This window comes from Microtus pennsylvanicus, chromosome 13 (genome assembly GCF_037038515.1).
Source record: "Microtus pennsylvanicus isolate mMicPen1 chromosome 13, mMicPen1.hap1, whole genome shotgun sequence".
In the NCBI taxonomy this organism is placed as follows: Eukaryota; Metazoa; Chordata; class Mammalia; order Rodentia; family Cricetidae; genus Microtus; species Microtus pennsylvanicus.
Window position 1 is genome coordinate 13,733,597 of NC_134591.1, and position 25,778 is coordinate 13,759,374.

General features: G+C 39.2%; 1 protein-coding gene across 1 annotated transcript; it reads right to left on the bottom strand.

Annotated features, from left to right (window-relative positions):
• Positions 1-235: 235 nt before the first annotated feature.
• Positions 236-24,348, bottom strand: Dmac1 (distal membrane arm assembly component 1). The gene is made up of 4 exons (XM_075946552.1): positions 24,202-24,348; positions 22,352-22,405; positions 3,404-3,893; positions 236-3,203 (listed from the first exon to the last, which is right to left on the bottom strand). The coding sequence occupies exons 1-4, from the start codon at positions 24,346-24,348 to the stop codon at positions 3,142-3,144; spliced, it is 753 nt and encodes a 250-aa protein (XP_075802667.1). The 3' UTR covers positions 236-3,141.
• Between the last annotated feature and the right edge of the window lie 1,430 nt (positions 24,349-25,778).

Below are 25,778 nucleotides of genomic sequence, written 5' to 3' on the forward strand. Positions count from 1 at the left end.
TTGTATGATACTACACTCAGGTTATGAAGTGCCTAGTGACAGAACCCAACATTCCCTGCATGGCAGGCAAGCACTCTATCAACCAGTTTCATCTCCAGCCCTTTAAAGTTTACATTACATGTGTTATTATTTTTGATCTGAGTATTATGACAATTGTTTGAGGCACCTTAAATTTCACTGAAAGATGTGCAGATTGTTCCATCAGCCAGTCACTGCACATCTCTTTCCACCTTACCCCATTCCCCAGCCTGTTTATTCAGAAACATGATATTGAAATTGGTTTCATAACCCTCAGAATCTTTAATTGTCAAAGTGAAAAAGTCACATAACACCCACTTTAATTAAAAGCTAAAAATGGCCAGTCTTTATGAGGAAAGCATATGGAAAGCCACAATAGGCAGAAAGTTCGATCAACACACAACAAATGTTAAGTCAAGCTGTGAATGCAAAGGTAAAGTTCTTGAAGGGAAATTAAAGTGTTAGTCCTGCAACTTTAGAAAGAAAAACAGCCTTGTTGCTGATTTGACAAAAGTTTTATCATTGGGACAAATGACCAAAGCAGCTATATTTCTCTTAGACAAAATCTAAGCCAGAACAAGGCCTTACCCTTCTCTTCAATTCTATGAATACGGATGGATGAGGAATCTTCAGAAGAAAAATTTAAAGTCAGGAGAGCTCGGTGCATGACATTTAGTGAAAATTATATCCATGACATAAAAGGGTGAGGTGAAATAGCAAGTGCTACTATAGAAGCTAATGCAGGATCCTTAGATCTAGCTGGAATAACTGATGGTAGTGGTTACATTAAACAAGAAATTCAATACATACACTTATATTGAAAAATGATGCAATCCAGTATGTTCATAGCTGGAGAAAAAACAGTGCCATCCTTCAAAATGTGAGTTTCAAAGCATAGGCTGTATGTAATTATGTTCCGTGCCTTTAAGAGACAAGCCACACCCACTCCCTTCCTCTTTGCAGTCTCCCTCCCACCCCATCTCCTCCTCCCTCCCTTTCTCTCACTCTCTGAGAGGCAGGTTGTCTCTCCTCTCTCTCCCCCTTTCTGCCCTTTTCCCTTCCAAAACCACTAAATATCCAACTTCACTCTACATGTCCTGCCTCTCCATGTCTCTGTCTCTTGCCCACCACATGTCTCCCTGCTAGGGACCAGCCACTGCGCTGGGACTGAGAGCCATTTAAACATCAATAAATGATTGAGACTCTCTTACAAACTTAAGGTGATGAAACAGCTGCAGGGTTTGTGAGATTAATTCCCAGTCTTCTAGTTCTCCTTTTAGTAAGATGCTATCAAACAGCATTGCAGCAGCAAATTATCTGATGTAAAGAGCCATCTATATGGTAAACTTCCATTCTGAAAAACTATAATCACCCAACTTTCAGTACTTACCACCCTGGGTAATTAGCGGCCATAAATACTAAGGCACGGTCATCCCCAGGAAAACCAACTGAAAACAAAACCCCCAAACATATGCCCTAAAGGTTAAGATGAACAAAACATTTTTATCAATAGCATTTTAAAATAAAGTATATATACAATATTTTCGAATATACTACTCATCTTAGGGTTTTTATTACTATGATAAAACATCACAACCAAAAGCTTTAGGGAAGAATGGGTTTATTAGGCTTACAGGTTATAGTCCATTATTAGGGAAGCCAAGGTAGGGACTCAGAGGAGGAACCTGGAGGCAGGAACTGAAGCAGAGTTCCCCCTAGCTTGCTCATCATGCTGTCTTATGTGCAGGAGAGGAAATACCCACAGTGGGCTGGGCCCTCCCACATAATCACTATTCAAGAAAATGGCCCACAAATTTGCCCATAGGCAATATGATAAGGGCATTTTTTTAAACTGATGTTTCTCTTCCTATATATGCATAGCTTGTTTCAGGTCGAGAAAAAACCCACTAAAAGTAAGAAATAAATAAATCGGGATACTGTTACAGTAACTATAGAGTAAACATAATTTTTGGATATACCCAAAAACCAAAAATTAAAAAAAAATTCATTTACTTCATTATTGTAGTCCAGATTCCTACCCATGCTTATGCAAGCAACCCTAATAAAACTTAGTGGTCATTAAAAAAAAAAAAAAACAAATAAACCCTTAGTGATCATTTAAAAAAAAGCAAGTGAGGTAAGACCAAAATATTTTAAATACATGTATAAAACTGTCAAAAATAAAGTAAAATACTTGCTCAACATAGTATTCAAAACTTACTACTTGGTACAGAATTTAATAGTATCTACTATGAAGAACCACCTAAACATACCTTTGCACAGACACCTCAGTATTTCAAAGAAAACCCCCCAAACCAAGCCCTGATAGAAAGCAGACATTTCTCTTATGTCTTTATCTCAAAATCATCCCAATTTCAATCTAAAATACTTATAATATCAATGGGAAAAACTGTCAACAGATTTTCTTTTTGAACTTTTCTCAAATACTTTGTTATTTACGTCTTTTATTGTGCAGTGACATTTGGTGGGGAAAGGTAACTCTTGCCTCTTTGGTACTACCCCAGTTGTGAAAGACACAACCAGGAAGACAATCTTTTTGCTGCATCACTGCGCTGATGAACCATAAAAGCAAACCCACAGGGTTGGTCTCAAGGCTTACCAACAAAGTAACAAATTAGCAGCTATCACTCAGTGAAGAATTTACAGACACTGTGGAGAGCACAAAAATTTTTCAAATCTAGTTTCATGTCCCTATCCTGGGTTAGGTTGGGAATAGCTATTGATACAATTAGAAAAGTAAAATGAACTATTTGCTATAATAATAAAATAGCTTACTTTACGATTAGACTATCATTTACTCCATTTTTAATATCTTCTTAAAACTGTTATCTTTCAGTATAATTTGAACTACACACAACCTCCCTGGACAAGACATTGAACCATTTTTGCTTCCAAGGGATTTATTTGTCCCTTGATAACCTGAGGGGAGAAAGTTGTAAACATCCATGACCAAAGAATGACAGCTCATGTTGGCACAGTCTTCTTGGCATGTTCTATAATGAAGTGCATCCCTGTCCACGTCTGCAAAGAATATCCACCAACACAATGCTTGTTCTTTTTGCCGCGCAGCCAGAGACAGGATACAATTAATTGCTGGTACTTTCAAACTTGGTGGGACTTCTTCTTGGGGTCCGCCAGGATAACTGCACCCAAACAGCCGACGGCTGAAGAAAAAAAAAAAGTGCCTTTTTGGTATGTTGCATTTTAGTTTACTCAGCGCTCCGTATATGCCATTTTTTAAACCACCGCATGGCTGAAAAGCAGATCACTCGTGCACCTTTCTTACAGGACAGTGCATGGAAAGGCGCCCCCGCCCCAAACCTCCCACCACCTCCCACCTCCGCAGCGCCCGCCCCCTGCTCACAGACGCCGAGGAACATCTGCGCTACGGGGCCTGGTCGCATTGGAAGGTCCCGATTCAGGGACCTCAGGCCCAGCACGTAGACGTAGAGGCCAGCCCCGAAGAGCGCAGACCCAGAAAGCCAGCGACAGCTCTGGCAGTTCTGAGAAGAGGAATACTGTGCGACGGAAGCTGGCGCGGCGGATTTCCCAGGTGGGATCTCGGGGGAATGCCTGGGATATTCGACGTGATAGGACAAGGAGGACCCCATGTCCGAAGAGTGCACCGCCGCCGAGCCTCTGCTTTCAACTGGCGTAAAATGCTGCCGGAAAGCAGGACGCTGGCGTAGCACCACAGTGCTTCTGGGAAATGTAGTTTCGCCACGCAAGGATGCGGGCGGAACAGGGCGGAGCTGCCGCTGCCCCAGAAAGTTTTGGAGATTGAAACCTCCGAAAGTGCAGGCCGCGTCAGCCTGGTGTTTTAGACTACTTTCTGAAAGTCTAGATTTCAGTCTCTAAGAAGTAGAAATATAGATCTGTAAGTTTCCTCACTAACACAAACTAAGGTCCTGACATGAGGTCTAAGAATCAAAGACTACATTTAATACATTCTTATCCAAGGGCTTACCTACAGCAATTCTGTGCATTCTGCCGTTTCTTTTTCTTTCTTCTTCTTTGTTTTTTCTTTTTCTTTCTTTCTTTCTTTTTTTTTTTGGTTTTTTTTTTGTTGTTGTTGTTGTTGTTTTGTTTTGTTTTGCTTTTGATACAGGGTTTCGCTGTGTAGCTCTGGCGGTCCTGGAACTAGTACTTGTAGATCAGCTCACAGAGATCCGCCTGTCCCTGCCCCCAAGAGCTGGGATTAAAGGCGTGTGCCACCACTACCTGGTCTACACGCTAATTTTGTCTAGAACAAAACTGCTAAGTATGACAGAAATAGTTATGAACCGCTCTTTTTAGACCAGTGGAGGCTCAAAGTTTTCAAAGTGTACATACTGTGAAAGAAATATACAGATATCATCAAGATATTAAAAATGTGGTGTGGCTCCAAAACTACAGAGAAACACTATCTCGAAACCTACCCCCTCTCAAAAATGTTTGAATTCCCTGGATACTTTCAATCTCTGTGTTTATTAAAGATGTGCTGTCAAATTCATTATTTTGGTTTTGTTCAAGAGAAAATTCAGTACAAACCAAGTTATTGACACCAGGAGAAAGATTGTTTCTACAGTTCTGCATTTTTATCATCCAGTCAGAATGAATTTTAAAGGGTTGAGGAGTTGCCTCTGTGGCTAAAGTGTTTGTTCGGCAAGGAGGAAATATAAGTTCAGACACCCAGAGCCCACAGAATGCTGGGTGGGCATGACAGCACATCTGTAAAACTACCAATCATAAGATATTACCTAGCTCAATTATCCCCGACTTTGAGCTCTGTATTCAGTTGATAGTCCTTGCCTTAAAATATAACATGAAAAGCAATACATGCACATCACACATATGCAAAATAAATGATTGTATCATTCTGACTGTATCTTTGAAAATCAACAGTTATCACCCATTCCTGTCCCAGCTCCCCTTTCTTTTCTCTGCTTTCAATAGGCTATCCATCTTTTGTCCTAGTTCATCTCAGGGGGTTATTTGTACAAAATAAAGTCTTAAGTAGGAATTTCCTCTGAATCGCCACCTTCTAACCTGAAGGGAGGATTCTAAAGACTTGGGAAATAAGCCAAATATACAAGGCTCAGGAAAGAACATTCACAAGGCCAGCCTAAGGTTACATGTGCTATAAAAATTGCCTGGGAGAGGAGAATCTGACCAACAGAGTTGACTTACAAATTGAGCAAAGAGCTCCAGAGGCACAGCCTTTGTAAATAATTCTCACACTGGGTGACCCTTGTAGCGATACAGGTCCCTTTGAGTCACCCATGCTTCTGGAAGCAACTCAGTAAATTTACTGTTCACTAAGCTCAGCAGTAGTGGTGTGTTCATCAGTGTCTTGTCTAGGATGAACACTTGTTTGTTCTTATCTCCCAGGAAGAGTCACAGGAGAACAATGCATTTTAGAGTTCGGGTGGTTTCTTTTAGAGGAAATAGGTAAAAATACAGCAACAGGTTTAAAAAGATTATTCATTCTGATTACCATTTAAAATATATGTGTTAATAATGAATTTACTATTTAAAACTTTCTAAAATGAAATGTGATGTTTAGGAAGACTGAAAATGGAAAAAAAATAAGGATGAGATATGTTTCTGCCAATGCAAAATGTTAGATCAGACCAAATTAAAAAAAACAGATAAATGCAGATTTATTGGGCAAAACTCCTTGGTGGATTCTCAGGTCCCAAAGAACAAGGCCAGAGAAGTCACACACCTAAACTAAGGCAGAGAACTTTTATCAACCTTAAGCAAGGGGTGTTGATGCGCCAGCCAGAAGCTAAGTCCCTTGGTTTGTACCTTGGTGCCATTCCCTTTTTCAGAGTTTTCTCAGTGTGGGTGGGGTTGGGGGAAGTAGGGTAGATGGGATTTTCCAGCTTATGAAAGAGGGAGCAGGGGTTTCAACTATACAATATGAATGAATAGATCACAAAATTGTGAGAAAACTGGACTGACTTGCTGTTTAATAAGTTTCTAGCCATAAACAAAGGACATCGAGCCTATAATTAGTGATACTAGAGAAGCTAAATAAGGAGAACCCAAAGAAAAACATATAGGCATCCTCCTGAATATTAACCTTCATCAGGCGATAAAAGGAGACAGAGACAGAGACCCACATTGGAGCACCAGACAGAAATCTCAAGGTCCAAATCAGGAGCAGAAGGAGAGGCAGCACGAGCAAGGAACTCAGGACCACAAGGGGTGCACCCACACACTGAGACAATGGGGATGTTCTACTGAGAACTCACCAAGGCCAACTGGCCTGGATCTGAAAAAGCCTGGGATAAAACCGGACTCGCTGAACATAGCGGACAATGAGGACTACTGAGAACTCAAGAACAATGGCAATGGGTTTTTGATCCTACTGCACGTACTGGCTTTGTGGGAGCCTAGGCAATTTGGATGTTCACCTGGATGTTGGTGGTTGGCCCTCGAACTTCCCACAGGGCAGGGAACCCTGATTGCTCTTTGGGCTGACGAGGGAGGGGGACTTGATTGGAGGAGGGGGAGGGAAATGGGAGGCGGTGGCGGAGAAGAGACAGAAATCTTTAATAAATAAATAAATTAAAAAATAAAAAAGACTCTTACTTATGTTTTAAAACTACTTTTACCACTTTTTTAAATTAACAGGGAAGTTTTTGGTAATGAATTACATGATCTCTGGTAATATTTTTCTGAATACCAACTAGAATCAGTCATTTATTTTCAAATTATTTCAAACCTTATTTTCTTTACTGTACCTTTATCTCCTTTTGAATCCTTTAAAAATTAAGTATCATCAAAAAGATTTTCTATAGCAACCAGGAAGACAGATTTATTAGAATAGGATTAGAAATTAGTCCTAAGCCAACTAGGAGTATCTCCAAAATGCAGGGTATGTGAATTCATAAAATCTCCTTATCTCATTAGTGGGTGACACGGGTAACTTTGAAGAGACTTCACGATTCAGCGTTTTGATATTATTCTACCAAGAGACCAACTGCTTCCCATGCATGTGTCTCCTTGATTTTTCCTGTTGATGTCTTTTTTTCCTTCAAAGAGCAGAATTGGATTTTGTGATCTTGTTTTCCAGCTTGAACTGCCTTTACCTTCAAAATCTGTACTTTTCTTATTATCACTTGAACTGAAAAGCCTTTGTCTGAAGTCTCTTCTGACCAACCCAGGCTTGTGTGATCACTATACCACTGGTGATCTCATATGTACTTCATGCAATATGGTATCATTTTGGTTTCATTACCTGATAATTAGAATGAACAGACACTCTTCTGGAAATATATAGAAAATTAAATGAGTCTTTATTGTATTTGAAAATGCAAAGCTATTTATTGCTACTGTGTATAGCTAATTTTAACTGAGAGTTCTACTGGTAGAGAGCATTTAGAAATATAAGAGAAATGAGAAAGATCAAGTGAGCTGTCTTTATAAACAGAGACTATGCTTTGGTTTCCTGGCTATCCAGACCTGAATAATCACACAGAATTTATATTAATTCTAACACTGTTTGGCCAATGACTCAACCATATTTCTAGCTAGCTTATACATCTTAATTTAATCCATTTCTATTAATTTCTATATCACCATGATGCTGTGGCTTACAGGGTAAGATTCCAGTGTGTGTCTCTTTCGGCCGCTACATGGTGTCTCTTTGACTCCGCCTACGCTCCCTTTATCTCTGTTCGGATTTCCTGCTAAGCCATTGACCAAAACAGATTTATTCATTATCCAATAAAAGCAACACATGTACAGAAAGACAACCCATATCATGTCTTGGTTACTGTTCGGTTGCTATGAAGAGACACCACAACCAAGTCAATTTATAAAGTAAGGCATTTAATTGAGAGCTTGCTTACAGTTTTAGAGAATAATCCATGGTCACCATGGCAGAGAATGTGATGGCAGGCTGGAAGTAATAATGCTGGAAGACTACATGGAGCAATAAATAGCTTTGGTACTCAGTTGGTGGACAGTTTAGGAAGAGTTAGGATGTATGGACTTTTTGGATAAGGTATGTCACTAGATGTGGGATTTGAGGTTTCAAACACCAATGGCACGACCAATGTTGCTTTATCTGCCTGTACCAAATGTTGAAATATATGATCCTATAATGGCCATTCTCATTCAAACCACCACATAGGGGAAAAAGCAAGTAAAATGTATAGTTTTAAAAGAAAACAGAGCACCAGGAAATTTAATGTTGGAACCAAAGCTTGTGCTGAAAGAGATAATGCTAGCCTGTATGAATTGGAATAAAGGGAATAGTGTCCTAATGGAAAGACCTCACCCAAGTAAGCTTCCAACTTGTAAAATGTTGGAAGGAAAGATCTAAGTAATTATCTTTTCCTAAAAAGAAGCAGCAAAGGAAAATTTATGCAAGTGTAATTGAAGATAGGGGCCAAGTTCCATTTAAGGTGACAACTGAACTGGGCAGCAGTAGTCATGTGATCCTGCCTCCAGAGTCATAAAGGAAACATGAATGATCGGGTCGTAGAATCTTCTTCTGTAAGTAAGGTGAGTCTCTGTGATGGTTTGAAAGAAAATGGCCCCCATCATCCCATAAGGAGTGATACTACTAATAGTGTGACTTTGTTGGAGTAGATTTGGCTTGGTTGAAAGAAGTGTGTCACTAGTGGTGGGCTTCGAGCATTGTTATGATAATTATGGACTCACCTCTGAAATTGTAAGCCCCCAGTAAACTCTTTCTTATAAAAGTTTGCTTGGTATCGACGTCTAACTACATCAATAGAGAAGTAACTAAGATGCTCAGTACAGATTTTATTGCTTAAATGATTAGGAGTACCCCCATGACAAAGTCAACAAGTGCTTGACAAGCACAGCAGAATTGTCTTCCCGAAAGGAGTGATATAATTATATCTTGCCCATGTTGTATAATGTAGGCATTTTCTACACTCCTTTTAAAAGTAATTCGTATAATTCTCATATGTGTTTCTTATTTCCTAGAAATAATGTTCATATGTGTATATTCATTTATATTCATTTTTGAAGCACACTCATACTGATGTCATGATGCTTTTTTTACCTAATTGGCATGCAGTAAATATTTGTGCACTTCCTTACTAATACATGTTTGATGAAGTGTTTTCCATATTCTGGGTACATATTAGTAGATTCAGGGTTCTCCTTTTGCTTTCTCTAGTTTGAACTGACAAGAGGTTTGAAAAATAAACAATTGAAAACGGCATTCCTGAAGGTAGCCATCAAGTGTAATAAGGCTCAAGTCAAATGGCTGAGCTGTCACCATAAAATACAGCCTATTGACTTCCTTCCCACCAGGAAAAAGCACTGCATGCCACTTACCACAGATGGCCCAGACAAAAAGGATCACCCTGAAAACTGCAGGAGGGAATGTCCTGTTCAGTTTCCAGAAAGACACAAATCCAGCTTGTTATAGATAACCACATTGTTTTTATTTTTCACTCATATATTACATCCCAACTGCAATTTCCCCTCCATTCCCTCCTTTTAATCTCTACCCCCACATTCTCTCTCCCTCAGATCCATCCCCTCTCTGCCTCAACTAAGAAAAGAGCAGACATCCCAAGGACAACAACCAAACACAGCATTACAAGCTACAATAAGAGTAGGCACATACCATCAAATCAAGGCTGGATGAGGCAACCAGTAGAAGGAAAGGAGTCTTAAAAGTAGACAAAAGAGTCAGAGACAGACTTCCCCACCTGTGATCCCTCTATTAGGAATCCTACAAGAATGTCAAGCTACTCAGTCAAAACATATGCAGAGAACCTAGATCAGACACCTATAGAGTCCCCTATTTCTGCAAGCCCCCATGAGACTTTGACAGTTGATTCTCATGGTGTCCCTAACCACTGTGGTTCCTATAATTATTTCTTCTTTGCAGGAATTCCTAAGCTTTGCTTACTATTTGACTGTGGGACTCTGAAGCTGCTCTCATCAGTTGTTAGATGAAGTCTCTCTTGTCTCTCTGATGACAGTTTTACTAGGCTCTGGTGAGAGAAGAATCTGCAGGGAGGACAAATTGTAAGTTGAAATTTTTTGTGGCTCGGTTGGTGTCACAACCCCTCCATTTGAAGCCTTGCATGGTTACAGAAGATGGCTAGTTGAGGCTCCATGTTCCTCATTACTAGGAGTCTTTGCTAAAATCATTCTCATAGATTCCTTGGAGCTTTCATTGTACATGTTATTGGCATAAAAACAGACAGGTGGATCAATAGAATTAAATCAAAGACCCAGCCGTGAATTCACAAATTTATGGATATCTGCTTTTGATAAAGAAGCCAAAGGTATGCAATGGGAAAAAGAAAGCCTCTTCAGCAAATAGTACTGGTCTTACTGGATGTCAGAATGGACAAGTAGGATGGCTTTACAGAGTGTGTATCCTTCTAAGCCTCTCACATTGTTGATGCACAAGCACAGCTTCCATGTCAGAGGGTAAAATAAATGATAGGTTATTCTGGAGCCAAACATTAATGAGCATGGCTGGGGAACACAGATTCATACTGCCCCCAAATTCCATGTTCATATGTAGAAGTGGTTTCATGAAGTTTTTAGAGCATCATGACAACAAAGTCATAAATAATTATACCTTTCAAACACATTGGTAGAAATATCAGAAAAGTAAGCTACAGATAAGTAGAGAAAGCTCACCTATAAGTGTCTGATGCTATCTGATGGTGTCCATGGGGATTTGGCTGGTGGGATCCAGGGTTTCTTAAGTTAATAAAGTCCCAAAGGTTTGTTATCTGTTAGTCTCAGTTCCAACACAGTTGGGCCAGGAATGGCTCTCTCTTGTGAGCTAAAGGTAGGCTAACATAAATTGTAATTAGGTTCTTGATCTGCAACATCCCATCATCTCCTTATCACTGAAGTTCTAACCCTCCAGTCAGCATGTGTAGACATAACTTAAATCAATCACTGAAGATACAGCTTCTTTCCAGGAATTCTCTTTCACAACTGCATGCAAGAAAACTCAGGCACATTTAGTATTTAGAGAAATAGAATTTATAAGAAAATTCAGAGAATATTGGGAGGAAATAGGTGTTATTCCTAATTGAATGAAAGCTACTGAATTGAATTTGGGAGGAGGGGTGCTTGTGGTATTTGTAGAAACAAAATGGGTAATCACTAAAGATTATGTAAATGGCACTGGATCCCTTATGCTAAGGCAGGGTAGAAGGTATAATGAATTAATACTGGTGAAATGTTTTGAAATTAAGTAGCCCTTCTAGATTTATTAATCTTGTGGCATTATTGCTATAAATTAATGAATTATGCAACTAGAACCTTTGAGAAATCTTTGTGTATTGAAAATTCTTACAATCATTGCCACCTAACGCTCATTTAACCTATGGTTGCAGTTTATATCAGGTCTGGCATTTCTGAGCCATGGAAAGTAGCTGACAGCCTTTGGCTACTCACAATGCTTTGGTGCACAAATGACAACTCTTTTTAGTATCTCATTTCAACCAGAATCAAAGTCTAAAAATACCATTTAATGTGTTTTATGAATAAAATATGATCTTATGTAATTGAATATCCTCATGTCTGTAATATAAATGCTTGTATTGGCTAAGTTTAAGGAGTTGTGTGCAGACTACTAAGTATATACACTAAGCAACATACTCCCCTTGGTCAGGGTATTTTACATGATAGCTTAAAAATAGAACCTGGGTTCATCTTCAAGGAATGATACCTCATAATCTTTGAACATTTTTAAACATAGGAACATCTAAAGTGTACACAGCTGAGGGAAGAGAGAAGGTGTTCAAGGGTATATCAACGAACATAGGCTTTAGGAACTCTCAGCTAAAAATAGTTTAATTATTTCGGGTCTTCCCATAATGCTCACTGACTTCAACAGAATATGCCTCTCTATTCCCTTGCTCCTTATTAACTGCCATGTGGAAGGAACTTCTATTGATCCCTTTTGTAATCTTTTTAGGCCTGGTGGGTATTGCATGGCTGAACATCTGGGAATGCTCTTCTTTGCTGTCTGGTGAGTGAGAGGACGAGAAGATGGGCCCCAGGTGTCTTGCAGTCCACTGCACCTTAAAGATTGCTGACACTAATCCACATCGCACCATGCTGTCAAGTCTGAGGGCTGCAGGGAAGCTGCTGATGGAAAGCATAAACAGCCCAAGGGAGATAACTGCTCTTAGTGATAAAATGCACAGTTTCCCTGGGATTGTAATTTATTCCAGAGCTTTCTTTCAGAGCATGTCTTAGTAATTTACTGACATTTGGGTGGAAAAATAAACAGAAAGTGAAAGAAAATGAAATGGCAATATGATTGAAATGTCTGTAATGTCTAACAGTTTATAGTTTATCTGATTTAATACAGTACTGGAATGGCATTAGATATTATTGTTCCCATTTCAAAAAGGAGGTCAAAGTCTAGAAAGGTTAGGTAGTATGTTCAGAATTTTAGCTAGCAGAAGGGGAAACTAAAACAGAACAGAAAACAAGAAAGCAAAACCTAATCTACCATTCAGCCAGAAACTGAATAAGCTTTATGCTTATTAGCAAATTAAATTTCATAAAAAACATTATGAAGCATAAGACCACACTTTCCCCATTTTGCAAAAATAAAAATATGAGGAGGGTTCAGGTGTTAGCATCACTTAGATTAGAGGTTGATGCCTTGATTTGAAACCAGACTTCAGAACCTGTCTTCCTTCATCTACTCATAGTGGTATGGCCCAGCTCATTGTGCCATCTTCTGACCGCACAATGGAAGTTTGGGCCATTATTGTCCTGTGATGATGCCTCTAACTGCCTTTCACAGTGCCTGGTCCAGAAAAACATTCCATATTAATGAACTGGTACAAATGGCAATGGTATAGTGGCATATTGCTTTTATTGCAAAGATTTTAGAATATTCCACATCTATTTTTGGATCAAAATGCTAAATTCACTGTGCATTTATACATTTCAGATTGTGTCTTGAAAGACCAAGGCTCAGCAATAAAACGTTTCTTTTCTAAATAGTTATCAGTGTAGATAGGGTTGGCAAGGTGAGGTATGAGAGAACATTCTTACTATGCTGGACCCCACATGGGACACTGGTACAGACCAAACACCACGTGAGTTTACAGTACCATTTTTAAATGGGTTTTTGGTGGGGTTTTTTTGTTGTTATTGTTGTTTTGACTTATCTAATGTTTTGCTGAAAATGGAACCCAGGGCTTCACCTATGTGAGACAAAACTACATCTTCAGACCTACCTTTGAAGATATCAAATGCTTTCACACACATTCCTTTATGTCTTCCTACAAGCGTAGCTATTATTGTCAATTTAACAGGGAGAAAAAGAAAGAAAGAGTGTTGACGAAATAGCTTGGTTCCTCCTACTAGGGGTTAGGGTAGTCAATCAGAAATAGAGTCTCTGACTTGAAACTTGATATTCTTTCACTCCACATCACTGTCTCATATTTGTGCTAAGATTTTAGTCCATTTATACCATATCTGAATTACCAGGATTTGAAAATACAAATGCAGTAGAGAGTCGCAGGGGGCAGCATTATGAAATGCAGGGGTGCTGTATTCAGAATATGAACTGTAAGCTCATGGAATCACTTCTTTGAACACTTGATCCAGAGCTGGTAATACTGTTTAGCAAGCATGTGGAAGGAGTGTAGCTGGAGGAAGTGGATCAGTAAGGGTTACTCCTCGAGGCTTTATAAACTGTCAGGATTTTCAGTTCATGCTTTGCATCCTGAGTGAAGGTGCAGTGTACCTACATTCCTCTTGGAACCATGTCTTCCCTGAATGCTGCCATATTTTTTCTATAATCCTTAATAAACATTTCCTCCCTTAAACTTCTTTTTTCAACATGTTTTATTATATCATTGAGAAGATAACTAAGGTAAGGGTGGGGGATAATTTTCGTAGGCCTAATACTGAAATCTGAAAATTTTTATTCAATACATATACATTTATCCTTACATCATTCTTGTCATCATGTTAATTTATGTGTGGACTAATGAAGCTTAGAAAACCTTCTGTTTTTTTTTTGAAAAAAAAATTTCTGCCTCCTCCCAGCCTCCCATTTCCCTCCCCCTCCTCCCGTCCCTCCCCCCTCCCCCACCCCCGCTCCTCTCCTCCTCCCTCTCCAGTATGAAGAGCAGTCAGGGTTCCCTGCCCTGTAGAAAGTCCAAGGTCCTTCCCCCTCCATCCAGGTCTAGGAAGGTGAACATCCAAACTGGCTAGGCTCCCACAAAGCCAGAACATGTAGTAGGATCAAAACCTCGAGCCATTGTCCTTGGCTTCTCATCAGCCCTCATTGTTTGCCATGTTCAGAGAGTTCAGTTTTATCCCATGCTTTTTTGGTCACAGTCCAGAAAGGTCAGTGAGTCTATAATTTGATATCCTAAAGAAGCTAAATAAGAAGGTGAACCCAAAGAAAAACATATAGTGAAGGACATTTGTTCACAAACAAAATGAGTACTGTGAATATTATGAAGCATTCCAATTTGGTCAACCACTGATAAGAAATAGAAGTGAAGAAAGAACTTGGCAAATGCTGCCAACAGAATATGGAAAATAAACTTTCCAAGGTAGATTAATCTAGTGAAGTCAACCTCCACACCAATACTTCATCCTTATCGTAGATAATCTCAAGAATAGCCCTGAGATGCCAGCCTTCAACCAAGATCATGATGTGAGGTCAAGGAGAGCAGTGAGATTCCAGCACCATGACTCTAGCCTAGATCATAATGTAACATCAGGAGAGAACAGAGATCCCACTGCCTCTTCAGCCCATGTTGTGAGGCAAGGAAGAGCTCTGAGCCTCCAGCAGCCACTGTTAATGCAATTTTTGTTTACTCTTGTCCCACTTTACAGCAATGCAATGTAGAGGAATATTTTTGCTCTTTTACTCTTTGGCTTTTTGGACTTTTGGGGGAGCCAGCCACACAGCTCCCAAATAAATCACACACAGAGGCTTATTCTTAGTTATGAGTGCCCGGCCTTAGCTTGATTTGTTTCTTGACAATGTTTCTTAAATTATCCCATCTATATTTAGCTTAAGGGCTTTGCTTTTTATCTTTCTCTATTCCTCTATACTTTTACTTTCCTTTTTACTCTGTATCTGGGTGCCTGGCCCCTGAAGTCCTCCTTCCTCTCTTGTTCCCTGATTCTCAGATCACTTTCTTCTAGATTTTTCCTCATCTTTATCCTCTCTGCCTGCCAGCCCTACCTATTCCTATCTCCTGCCTCACGACTGTAATTTCAGCTCTTCATTAGACCATCAGGCGTTTTAGACAGGCACAATAACACAGCTTCACAGAGTTAAACAAATGCAACATAAACAAAGGTAACATACCTTAAAATAATATTCCCCAACAATCTATCACAGACCCTCCTATATGGAGGATATCAAGACTGCCATACCAAAAGGTCAACTACCTGAAAAGCTTGATTTGCCTATATTAAATACCCTATTCCAACCTATCCATGAATCATATACCTGTTACTAGTATTCAAGATTTCAAAGATGAACAAGACATAGTTCTTTGCTTCAGATGTAGAAAGGATAGAAGGAAAAGACAATCAAAAATGATTGTTTTAGTTAGTATTAAAATAGGATCTGTATAAAGATCAGAAAAAGGAATGGGGTGGGACATATGTGTCTAGTAGAACAGATGAGATTAAAGTAGCAGAGATAATTACAGCAAGGTGGCTGTTAAGATTATGAAAGATAGGTAGTTGTTGTGTAACAGTTTTCTTCAGTATAAAACCATTTACCTTGCATAGAACTTTACTAAGGCACAGAGTCTTCAAAAGAAGCTAAGTAGTAAGGAAAACCCTAAGATAAACATACATAGATCCCCCCTGGGAAGGGGAAATAGACAAGAACCCTGAGAAAATTGGGAGCATGGGGGTTGGAGGGAAAAGGGAGGGCAGAAGGAAAGGAGGACGGAGAAGAGGAGGGGCGAGGGGAACTTAAGGGAACAGATGGTTGAGATGAGGAAGGACAGAGATGGAGAACAAGCAAAGAGATATCTTGATGTAGGGAGTCATTATGGATCTAGCAAGAAACCTGGCACTAGAGAAATTCCTAGTAATCCACAAGGATGGCCCCAGCTAAGACCCTAAGTTATAGAGGAGAGGGTGCCCAAACTGCCCTTGCCCAGGAGTCAGATTGATGTCTGTCTTAAATGTCATCATAGAACCTTCATCTAGCAACTGATGGAAGCAGATGCAGAGATCCACAGAGAAGCAGTGGACTGAGCCTAAAGTACAGCTGAAGACTGGGAAGAGTAAGAATATGAGTAAAGAGGTAAAGATCATGATGGGATACCTAATGAAACAGTTTACCTGAGCTAATGGGAGCCCACCGACTCTGGTCTGACAGTGAGGGAGCCAGCATAGAAACAGACTAGGCCCGCTGAAGGTGGGTGACAGTTATATGGCTGGTCAGCCTGTGGGGCCACTGGCAGTGAGACCAGGATTTATCCCGCCTGCTTAAACTGCTTTTTGGAACCCATTCGCTTTGGAAGAATACCTTGCTCAGCCTAGATATAATGGGGAAGGCCTTGTTCCTGCCTCAAAGCAATGTGCTAGACTTTCTCGACTCCCCAGGGGAAGACTTACCCTCTCTGATGAGTGGATGGGAGGTGGGGTGGGTGGGAGGTGGAGAGAGCAGGAAGAGAGGAGGAAGTGGGAACTGAGATTGGTAGGTAAAATGAGAAAGTATAGTTGTTGGGGCTTTTTTGTTGTTAAAGATACAGAGCCTTTAAAAATATTGCTGAATATTCCACACTATAGGGAAGTTCCTTTTACTAAGGAGCTAAATATCTCAAAAGCTCCAGAAAGTCCCTGAAACTGAACAGATTCCCTTTTTCTAAACATATGAACTCAGAAAGAAAAAAAGGCAAAATGTTCTTGGAAAAACAGAGCTGTTTAAAAGAATCTTGACCACCTGAGTCTTTTGGAAGACGTGAAAACCACCAGGACCAGCTGAAAGAAGCAGAGATCAGCCAGCTACTGGGAAGACAGCCCATGTGCCTACCTGTGAGAGACACTCTCCAAACTGTAGAGCTGATTGCCAATTGTGGAGTGTTTCAGCTTTCATACGCTGCCACCCACATTGGGAGAACTTTTGGTGTTGTAGCTGCCTTTGAGTCATTTCTTCTCCCCTAAGTAATCCCTCAACTGTATTCCCATAAGTAACCTTTGTAAAACCTATGGGTTCACAAGTAAGACATTGCTTTGGTCTATTGTTAGTGCCCCATCTGGAGTGAATAGACATTTGTTCATATCTCACCAGCAATAGTATCACCTAACAGTGGTTTTACTCTACAGGCAAACTAACAAGTCTGTCTCCTAGGTACCTAGTAAAGAAATGAATTATTCTTGGTCTTATAATTAACTTGTGATTCCTGTTTCTACCTCGAGTCCTATAGTGGCATTTCAGAGAGGATGAGGCAACTCAATAAGAGTTATATAACTGTGGGAGTTATCAATCTAGGCTTAGTGAGACTGAAGCTTTCATAATGAACTACAGGCAGGCTTTCTTAATCTTTTCCCAAAAGAAACATTATCTTTATTAAACCTGAAAGAAACAACTGACATCTGAGTCAAAAGGATAAATCGCCCCTGTGTTCCAAGGCTTAATATATAGCCATTGAAGGGCTTATCTAGAACAGAAGCCACCTTTTCTTTACAAGGACAATATATAGAAATGAGAGAACACCATGGGTAACTGCCATCCAACAATACCTACTCTTTGCTTTTATACTATCTTGTCCTGTAAAGTATTTTCCAACATATATTTATATATACATATACAAGTAAATACATATAAACATATATGGACACTAAGATTAATGTTATATGAAGAAAATAAGCAAAATGGTTTTTCTCTCACAGCATATTCATGAAAGGCATTAGGCTTATTTATTTCATATAATATTTATTCTTATTTATCTCATATAGCATTTATCCAAACCTATTTGTGGACCCACACATCAAATGCTGAGACATGCAAATGAGGCTGAGCCATCTGAGGATGGAGTGTCTGGGAGAAAACCTAATATAGCCAACTTTCCGTGTGTGGTGTTTGATAGTGCAGTTCTTGATATGGCAAGAGTTGCATGAGCCTTGCTACACGTAGTAAGACATCTAACTAAGACTGAGTTGTTGGGTAGAATATTTGGTGGTAGTAATTCCTATGTGGTAGTCTTTTTGTTTGTGATAGAAAGTGGCACGCTTGTTTGGTTAATGAGACCTGCTCCACTATTATAAAGATGTCCTTAGAAGAGGTAAAGATTTAGAGCAAATTTTAATGTACCAGAGTGTCATATATAAGGGAAAAAAGTATCAGAAAGCTGACGTAGATTGCTTGTCCACAATAAATTCATCTGAGGCCAAGATGACTTTCAAAGAAGCTTGTCTATATAAATGAGTAATTGCAATGGAAAGGAGATATAGGATAAGAGGAGATAGAGGTGCTGCCTTCCCATTTCATATGATTTAGGACAAAAGGAAAGGCAAAGAGAATACAAGTTAGATCTGTGCTAAAGATTGCTTCCTGGGATCCCTAAACATAGAATTCACATGGAGAATCAGATGGTGAGCAGGAATAGAAGACAGTAAAATTGATAGAAGAAAACCCTCAGAGTCAACTGTTAATAAAGAGGAAGGGGAAATCACTAACTCAACATGTAGAACTTTTAACTATGATCCAACCTGTTAGGAGGTAGAGGCAAGAAGGTCTCAATGAACTTGGGGCCAATCTGGTTTATATAGAGCTACATAGTAAGACAATGCCTCAAAAACAAACAGAAAATTACAAAAGAAAAACAAACAAAACGCCCTATCTATAAAAATCAGAAAAACTCCACACCCAAATTTTTTTGGGTTGAGAAAGACATATAGAAGCAGTGGCCACATTACCACAGCTTGGTTCCCAAGGCTGTGGGAAACTGGGACAGATTACACAAGCCTGAGAGCTATGGAAGCAAAAAACCGGAGGAATGTTATTACCCATCTCTCCCTAAGACAAAATCTTCAAGACTTAATGCAATATAGGAAAATCAGTCACTAGTAGATAAGCTTACTTAAGGCATAAGAAACACCAAGTTATTATTAGCTGAAATCCCCATCATTATCATTGTTATAGAAGACAATAAATAAAGGACAAACATTACTGTTGTGTGTTTACGACCCTCAGAGAGAGAGACCACCAGACAGGCCCAGACTGTAATAAGCAAGGTTTAATCAGCGTAATACAAACATGTTTGGAACTCATCTCCATCCCCGTTGCAGTGAGGTGGAGAGGAGTTGTCGTTCCTCTGTGGGATAGGCTTTTTAAGGAAAAACTACAAAGAGGTCTTACTACAAGGAGGTCTTCTTGAACTTGCTTTGGAACTGGTGCAAGATCTTTTGCTCTATCTCATCCTACTTTGCAAGGCCACACCGTTCCTGAGTCAGTACATCCTTATCACCAGATGGTCCCATCCTGACTCTATGCTTTGTATTCTCCCGATTCGGGGGCAGGAGAGGGTGTCATTGTCCTTCCGGGAGCATGAAGCTAGCCTGTGGTTTTTGTTGTTTGTTTGTTTGTTTGTTTGTTTTTGTTTTTGATTTTTCGAGACAGGGTTTCTCCGTAGCTTTTGGTTCCTGTCCTGGCAATAGCTCTTTCTAGACCAGGCTGTAGCCTGTGGTTTTTAATTTTAAAACATTTTGCTAGAAAATTTCTTTTCATCCCTTTGAGAATAAGGGGACCATAATTACCGGAGAGCTTGAAATAAGAGGAGTGATGTTTGATGAACAATTCCCCAGAGTAGATGAACTGTTCATAGGAACATAATAGAAGGTGACTCAGTAGGGACCACAGGACTGGTATGGGATTTTGTGGCTTTGCTGAGTCCTACCAGGATGTGATCGTTACAAGGTATGAAAGGCTGTGAATGAGCTGAAAGATTTATAATAGTGTATAAATCACAATCATAGGGTGCAAAATCATTCAGGAGAAGATGAGCAAAGGCTAAAATATAATGAGTCTTGTCCAAATTATTTTAACATAAACGTACAAAGATTTAGGTTTAACTGGAGTTTCTAAGGAAAAATTTGAGAGAAAGAAAATCCTGTGCTTGTGAGCCTTTTGAAAATGTTAGAGCCTGGACAGCAGTTAGAATTGCAGTTTGAGTGGTCTGCTATTAATACAGAAAGTACTTGGGCTTCACTGGATACTGGAGCTGAGTGTATCTTATATATAGAAAGTTCTGCAAAACACCGTGGAAATGCGCAGCAGTGGGTGGATATGAGGATAAGAATGAAGGTAAAAATAACCAAATGTTATTCTAGAGATGTGCAATTATCCCTGTCCCAAAGAGTGTACACAATGCAATGCTACACTGTGAGAGAACATTCTTGAGATGGAGGTATTGAGGTGGCACACAGAATGTATTGCTGTGAATACAACTATGAAAGAGTCCTGTATAGGAGAAATTTAAACTTGTGAAATTGCCTACATTGAGTAAAGTAGCAAATAGTAAACAGGATACGTTGCCTTTAAAATTAAAAAAGCCATCAAGGACTTAGAAAAGCTAGAGATTATTTGCCTAGTCCAAACCACTTTCGACAGCCCACTATGAAGAAGCCCGGTGGCTTTTGAAGAACAGCTATGGATTATAATGAGCTAAATAATATAGTTCCCCTATCCATGCCACTGTGCGGAACATTACCCTTTTGACTGGGCTGACACAAGCGATACAGTATTGTAGTAGATCTTGTTAATGCAGTTTTTAGGATTGCCTGACAGCTGAATTTCAGGAAAAATTCATTCACTTAGAGTGGTCAATAGTGGACATTTTGAGTATTCCACTAAGGTTAACTTAACAGTCTCATGGCATAGTGACCTGAGATCTTTCTTTGTTATCCTGTCTGCCCTCTGTAAAACAGTTTTATTACATAGATGGCAGAATACAGGCTATCTGCCCATCAGGTCTCCTAGAGCCTTCTCATTAGGTTCAAACAAATTCTAGGAGGTCTTTGAGATTCCCCCAAACCATAAAGTCTACTGCTACTGCTGTTGTTAGCTGAATGCCAGGAGAAGACCTAAGATCCTATTTCCAAAGGTTCCTATTTGTGCCTATCAAAGTGCATTGTAAACATTTTTATTTATACCCACAGATCACTGTTGCTATCAGCTATAATTGGTGATGGAAGGAAACAACCTTTTTGCAATGGATGCTGTAACACAACAACTGATAAGCACTGATGTTGCTCCTGAGAACAAGTAGCTAAACGATAAGCCATAGATGGACATCTGCAACATTGTCCTGTGTTTGGGGGCCACTGAGGAAAATTGAGGTGCAAAGAAGGTAGAAGCAGGAAGAAGGGGTGGCGAAATTTCACATTTGAAACCATAAATATAGATAGGGGGTCTTAAGGCTCAAGGAGTTCTGAATTGAAACTTTCTATCTTAGACGAAATCTTTTTAAATAGGAAGTTCTAAATTGAAACATTAAATGTTTCTTTCCAGTGTTATATGAGCCCAGTTTCTTCTCTCTAAAGGAGGAAGACAGAGTTTGTTTCATTTGGAAGAACTAAAAGAAAAGAAATACAATTATAAAATTGTCTTTTTATTCTTTGCTCTTTATTCCTAGACTCATAATGGTCTAGGCAACTTAGGATAGCCAGGTCTAGCAAGGCTCAGGCATCTGAAAGTCTCCTATAGACACAATGTAGGCACAACTGAACTTTCAGGTGCAATTACGTTGATGCCTTCATTCCACTTGAGAAGTACAGTCCTGTTGGTGGTTTGAATGGGAATGGTCCCCATAGGCTTGCATATTTGAATGTTTGGTTCTGAATTGGATTGTTTAGGAAGAATTATGAAGTGTGGCCTTATTGGAGGAGATGTGCCACTTGGGGGTGTAGATTTGGAGGGTTTTTTGTTTTGCTTTGTCTTCCACAATGGAATTTACTATTATTTTTTTTACTTATTTACTTATTTATTTTTTATTGTTTCTATTTACAAATCCCCCCTGTACATCTACCCTCTCCCAAGATCCCCATGCTCTCAATTTACTCAGAAGATCTTGGCATTTTCTTCTTCCCATGTAGATTAGATCCATGTATATCTCTCTTAGGGTTCTCTTTGTTGTCTAGGTTCTCTGGGGTTGTAAATTTCAGGCTGGTTTTACTTTGCTTTGTGTCTAAAAGCCACTTGTGAGTGAATACATATTATATTAGTCTTTCTGGGTCTCAGTTACCTCACTCAGTATGATGTTTTCTAGAATCTATCTATTTGCCCACAAATTTCAAAATGTCATTACTTTTTTCTGCTCTGTGGTACTCCATTGTGTAAGTGTACCGCATTTTCCTTATCCATTGCTTGGTCGAGGCGCATGTAGGTTGTTTCCAGGTTCTAGATATTACAAATAATGGTGTTATGAACATAGTTAAGCACATGTCCTGTGGTATGATTGAACATCCTTTTGGTATATACCTAAAAAATGGTATTGCTGGATATCGACTTAGTTGGTTCCTCCTAATTTTCTAAAAATCACCATACTAATTTCTGTACCAGTTTTCACCCCCACCAACAATGGAGGAGTGCTCCCATTATTCCACATCTTCTCCAGCATAAGCAGCCATCAGTATTTTTGATCTTGGCCATTCTTACGATGTAAAATGAAATCTCAGAGTTGTTTTGATTTGCATTTCCCTGATGGCTAATGATGTTGAATATTTTCTTAAGTGTCTTTCAGCCATTTTAGATTCTTATGTTAAGAGTTCTCTGTTTAGTTTGGTACCCCATTTTAATTGGATTATTTGTTCTTTTGATAAACAATTTCTTAAGTTCTTTGTATATTTTTGAAATCAGCCCTTTGTCCAATGTGTGGTTGATAAAGATCTTTTCTCATTTTGTATGCTGCCATTTTGTCTTGTTGACTGTGTCCTTTGCTTTACCAAACATTCTCAGTTTCAGGATTCCCCATTTATTAATTGTTGCTCTCAGTGTTTGTGCTACTGGGGTTATATTTGGGAAGTGGTCTTCTGAGCCCATGTGTTCAAGTGTACTTCCAACTTTCTCTTCTGTGAGATTCAGTATGGTTAGTTTTATGTTGAGGTCTTTTATCCATTTGGAATTGAGTTTTGTGCATGGTGATAGATATGGATCTATTTTCATTCTTCTGTATGTTGATACCCAGTTATGCCAGTACCATTTGTTAAATATGCTTTCTTTTTTCTATTTTATATATTTTTTAGCTTTTTTATCACTAATCAGGTGTTCATAGGTGTGTGGATTGGTAGACTGATTAAATTTCATTGGTTCTTCTATCTCTTTTTATGCCAAATCCAGGCTGTTTTTAGTACTATAGCGCTGTAGTAAGGTTTGAAGTCAAGAATCGTGATGCCTCCAGAAGTTGTTTTATTGTACAGGGTTGTTTAGACTATCCTGAGTTTTTCTGCTTGTTCATATGAAGTTGAGTATTGTTCTTTTGAAGTCTGTGAAGAATTTTGCGGGGCATTGCATTGAATTTGTAGATTGCTTTTGATAAGATTGCCATTTTTACTATGTTAATTCTACCTACCAAGAGTATGGGACATCCTTCCATTTTCTTCCTTCAAAGATCTAAATCTTTTGTCATACAGGTCTCCCATTTGTTTGGTTAGACTTACTCCAAGATATTTTATGTTATTTGTGGCTCTTGTGAAGGGTGATGTTTCTCTGGTTTCTATAGAATGATGAAGGGGCAGTTGTGGGAATAGAGAACAGATAAGCACCTGGAGGTGGCAAAGAGCATTAAATGTAAGAGAAAATTAAGGATTAAATTATTGTCAATGTTTCTTGACTCTTATGGCAGTCTCCACAGTCACTGGAGGCATACAATTCTTTTCTTTTCTATATACAACTTCCTAGAAAGTAGAGTACATAACAGATGCAAATTCTGTTGTCACAGCTGAGAGGTAAGAGAACCCAGCATGAAAAGTAAGGAGATTTTTTTTATGTTATGGTTGAAAAAAATGAAGAAAGGGAGCAATGTCATTCATCTTTTTTTATTAATTTGCCTTATTTATTATTATTGTGACAGAAAGAGTGCACTTCTGAAAGTGAGAGAACAAATTGCTGGGAGTTTATTCTCTCTCTCTTTTTAAAAACATAGTTCTATATTTATTCTTTGGGAATTTCACACCATGTACTCCATTCCTGCTCACCTGGGCCCAGATGTCACCACGGCCCCAGTGGCACACATGGCACCACATCAACCTGTACCTCACTGTCTTGGCGTCTTCAATTCTGCCTCTTTCCACAGCACACGGACCACTCTGCTTCTTTGTCTCTACCACGTCTTCATCATACATTTGCTCATCATAATGGCATCTATACACCCAACATTGCAAGGGCCTATGGACGCCTTCAGTCAGCCCTATTCTGAGAACCCAGGTTGGTCTGTGGGTGTCTTTCCAACAGCTGAGCCAAGTCCAGTTTATTAGAAATCACTGAATGTTTTTACATTAATGACACTGAGATCTCTAACTGTAGTCATTTAGTAAATTATGTTTCTCGGGTAGAATAGTAGCTATGGGAGGAGATGGGGAGAATAAAGTGCCATGTTATTCCCTTACCTGCTAGAACAGAGTGAGACAGCGTCATTAACACAGGGGCTATCATTGTAGTGCAGCCACTGCCACTGCTCTGGGAGCATCTTACAAATTCTGGAGGTAGACACTTGATGGTTCATTTCAGCTAAATCGTTCTAAGATTTCACATGTACTGTATTTCCTTGTTCATTGAAATTTTTCAAATGATAAATGACCAGGTGTCAAGCTTCCTGTCCCCTACTAGACATTGCCACCCCTCCTTGCTCAGTGAGATGACAGGGCCACTACTGATGCGCTGCTGCTGTTCTACTGATAGGCATTTTGCCAGCCATGGACAGGCTGCATGAACATTGTGAGCCCTAGTCCTAAATGCAAGCTGCCCAGCTTCATTCTTAAGCTAAAGCATGAGCTGCCGAGTTAAAAAGCAAAACAAAACAAAACAAAATATTCTGCATTTTGCCTCATTTTAAAAAATAAAAAGAAGCCAAGAAATACAAAATGGTCTTTCATTCTTTTCTATTTTGACAAAAAAAAAAAAAACCTTACCATTACCATTATATGCCAAGTTTTCCTACCTTCTGTTTTATCACGAGCCCTCATTCCTTTTTCTTTTCTCCTTTGTTTCAGTCCCACTGTAATTTGTAACCCTTTGAAATTGTCCAGTATCCCTTAGGCTCAAGAGGACTCTTATCTTCAAATGCTAAGTAAATGATAGTCCAAGGTTCCTCCTGCAGGCTGCACACATTGGTTGGCTTTGTTACATGGAGTCAGATATTTGCCTGCAAGAAAGAGGCTTTAAGTTTAGGTACAGCTATAGTTTCCAAGGCAGTACTGGTAGTCATATTTTCCTTAAACTGTAATACTCTTTGTAGTGATCAAGTGACACTGCCAACTCATAACCTTCCAAATTATGACATCTCTTTCATTCACTCTCAATAAAACTTTAAAATGGTAGAGGATACTTTATCTGGAAAGAGAGATCAATACAGAAAGAGTGGTAGAGAGGAGTCACATATATGGGAATATGTAGCTTAAAATTAAGTTGTACCACTTGGGCTGACAATGTTTACCATAAGAACTAGAAAAACCTGTAGACAGAGATGGGTTGTTTGACCCGAAATGATCACACAGAAACTGTACTAATTACAACAGTGCTTGGCCAATAGCTTAGGCATATTCCTGACTAACTT

Coding starts and splice junctions, on each gene's coding strand:
- Dmac1 (XM_075946552.1), bottom strand. CDS start 24,348: ATGTATGATGAAGACGTGGTAGAGACAAAGAAGCAGAGTGGTCCGTGT. Junction 22,406..24,201: donor GTGGTGACATCTGGGCCCAG/GTGAGCAGGAAT, acceptor TGTAATATCTAG/AACCTGGAAACAACCTACAT. Junction 3,894..22,351: donor CAATGGATAAGGAAAATGCG/GTACACTTACAC, acceptor TCTACTTCTTAG/AGACTGAAATCTAGACTTTC.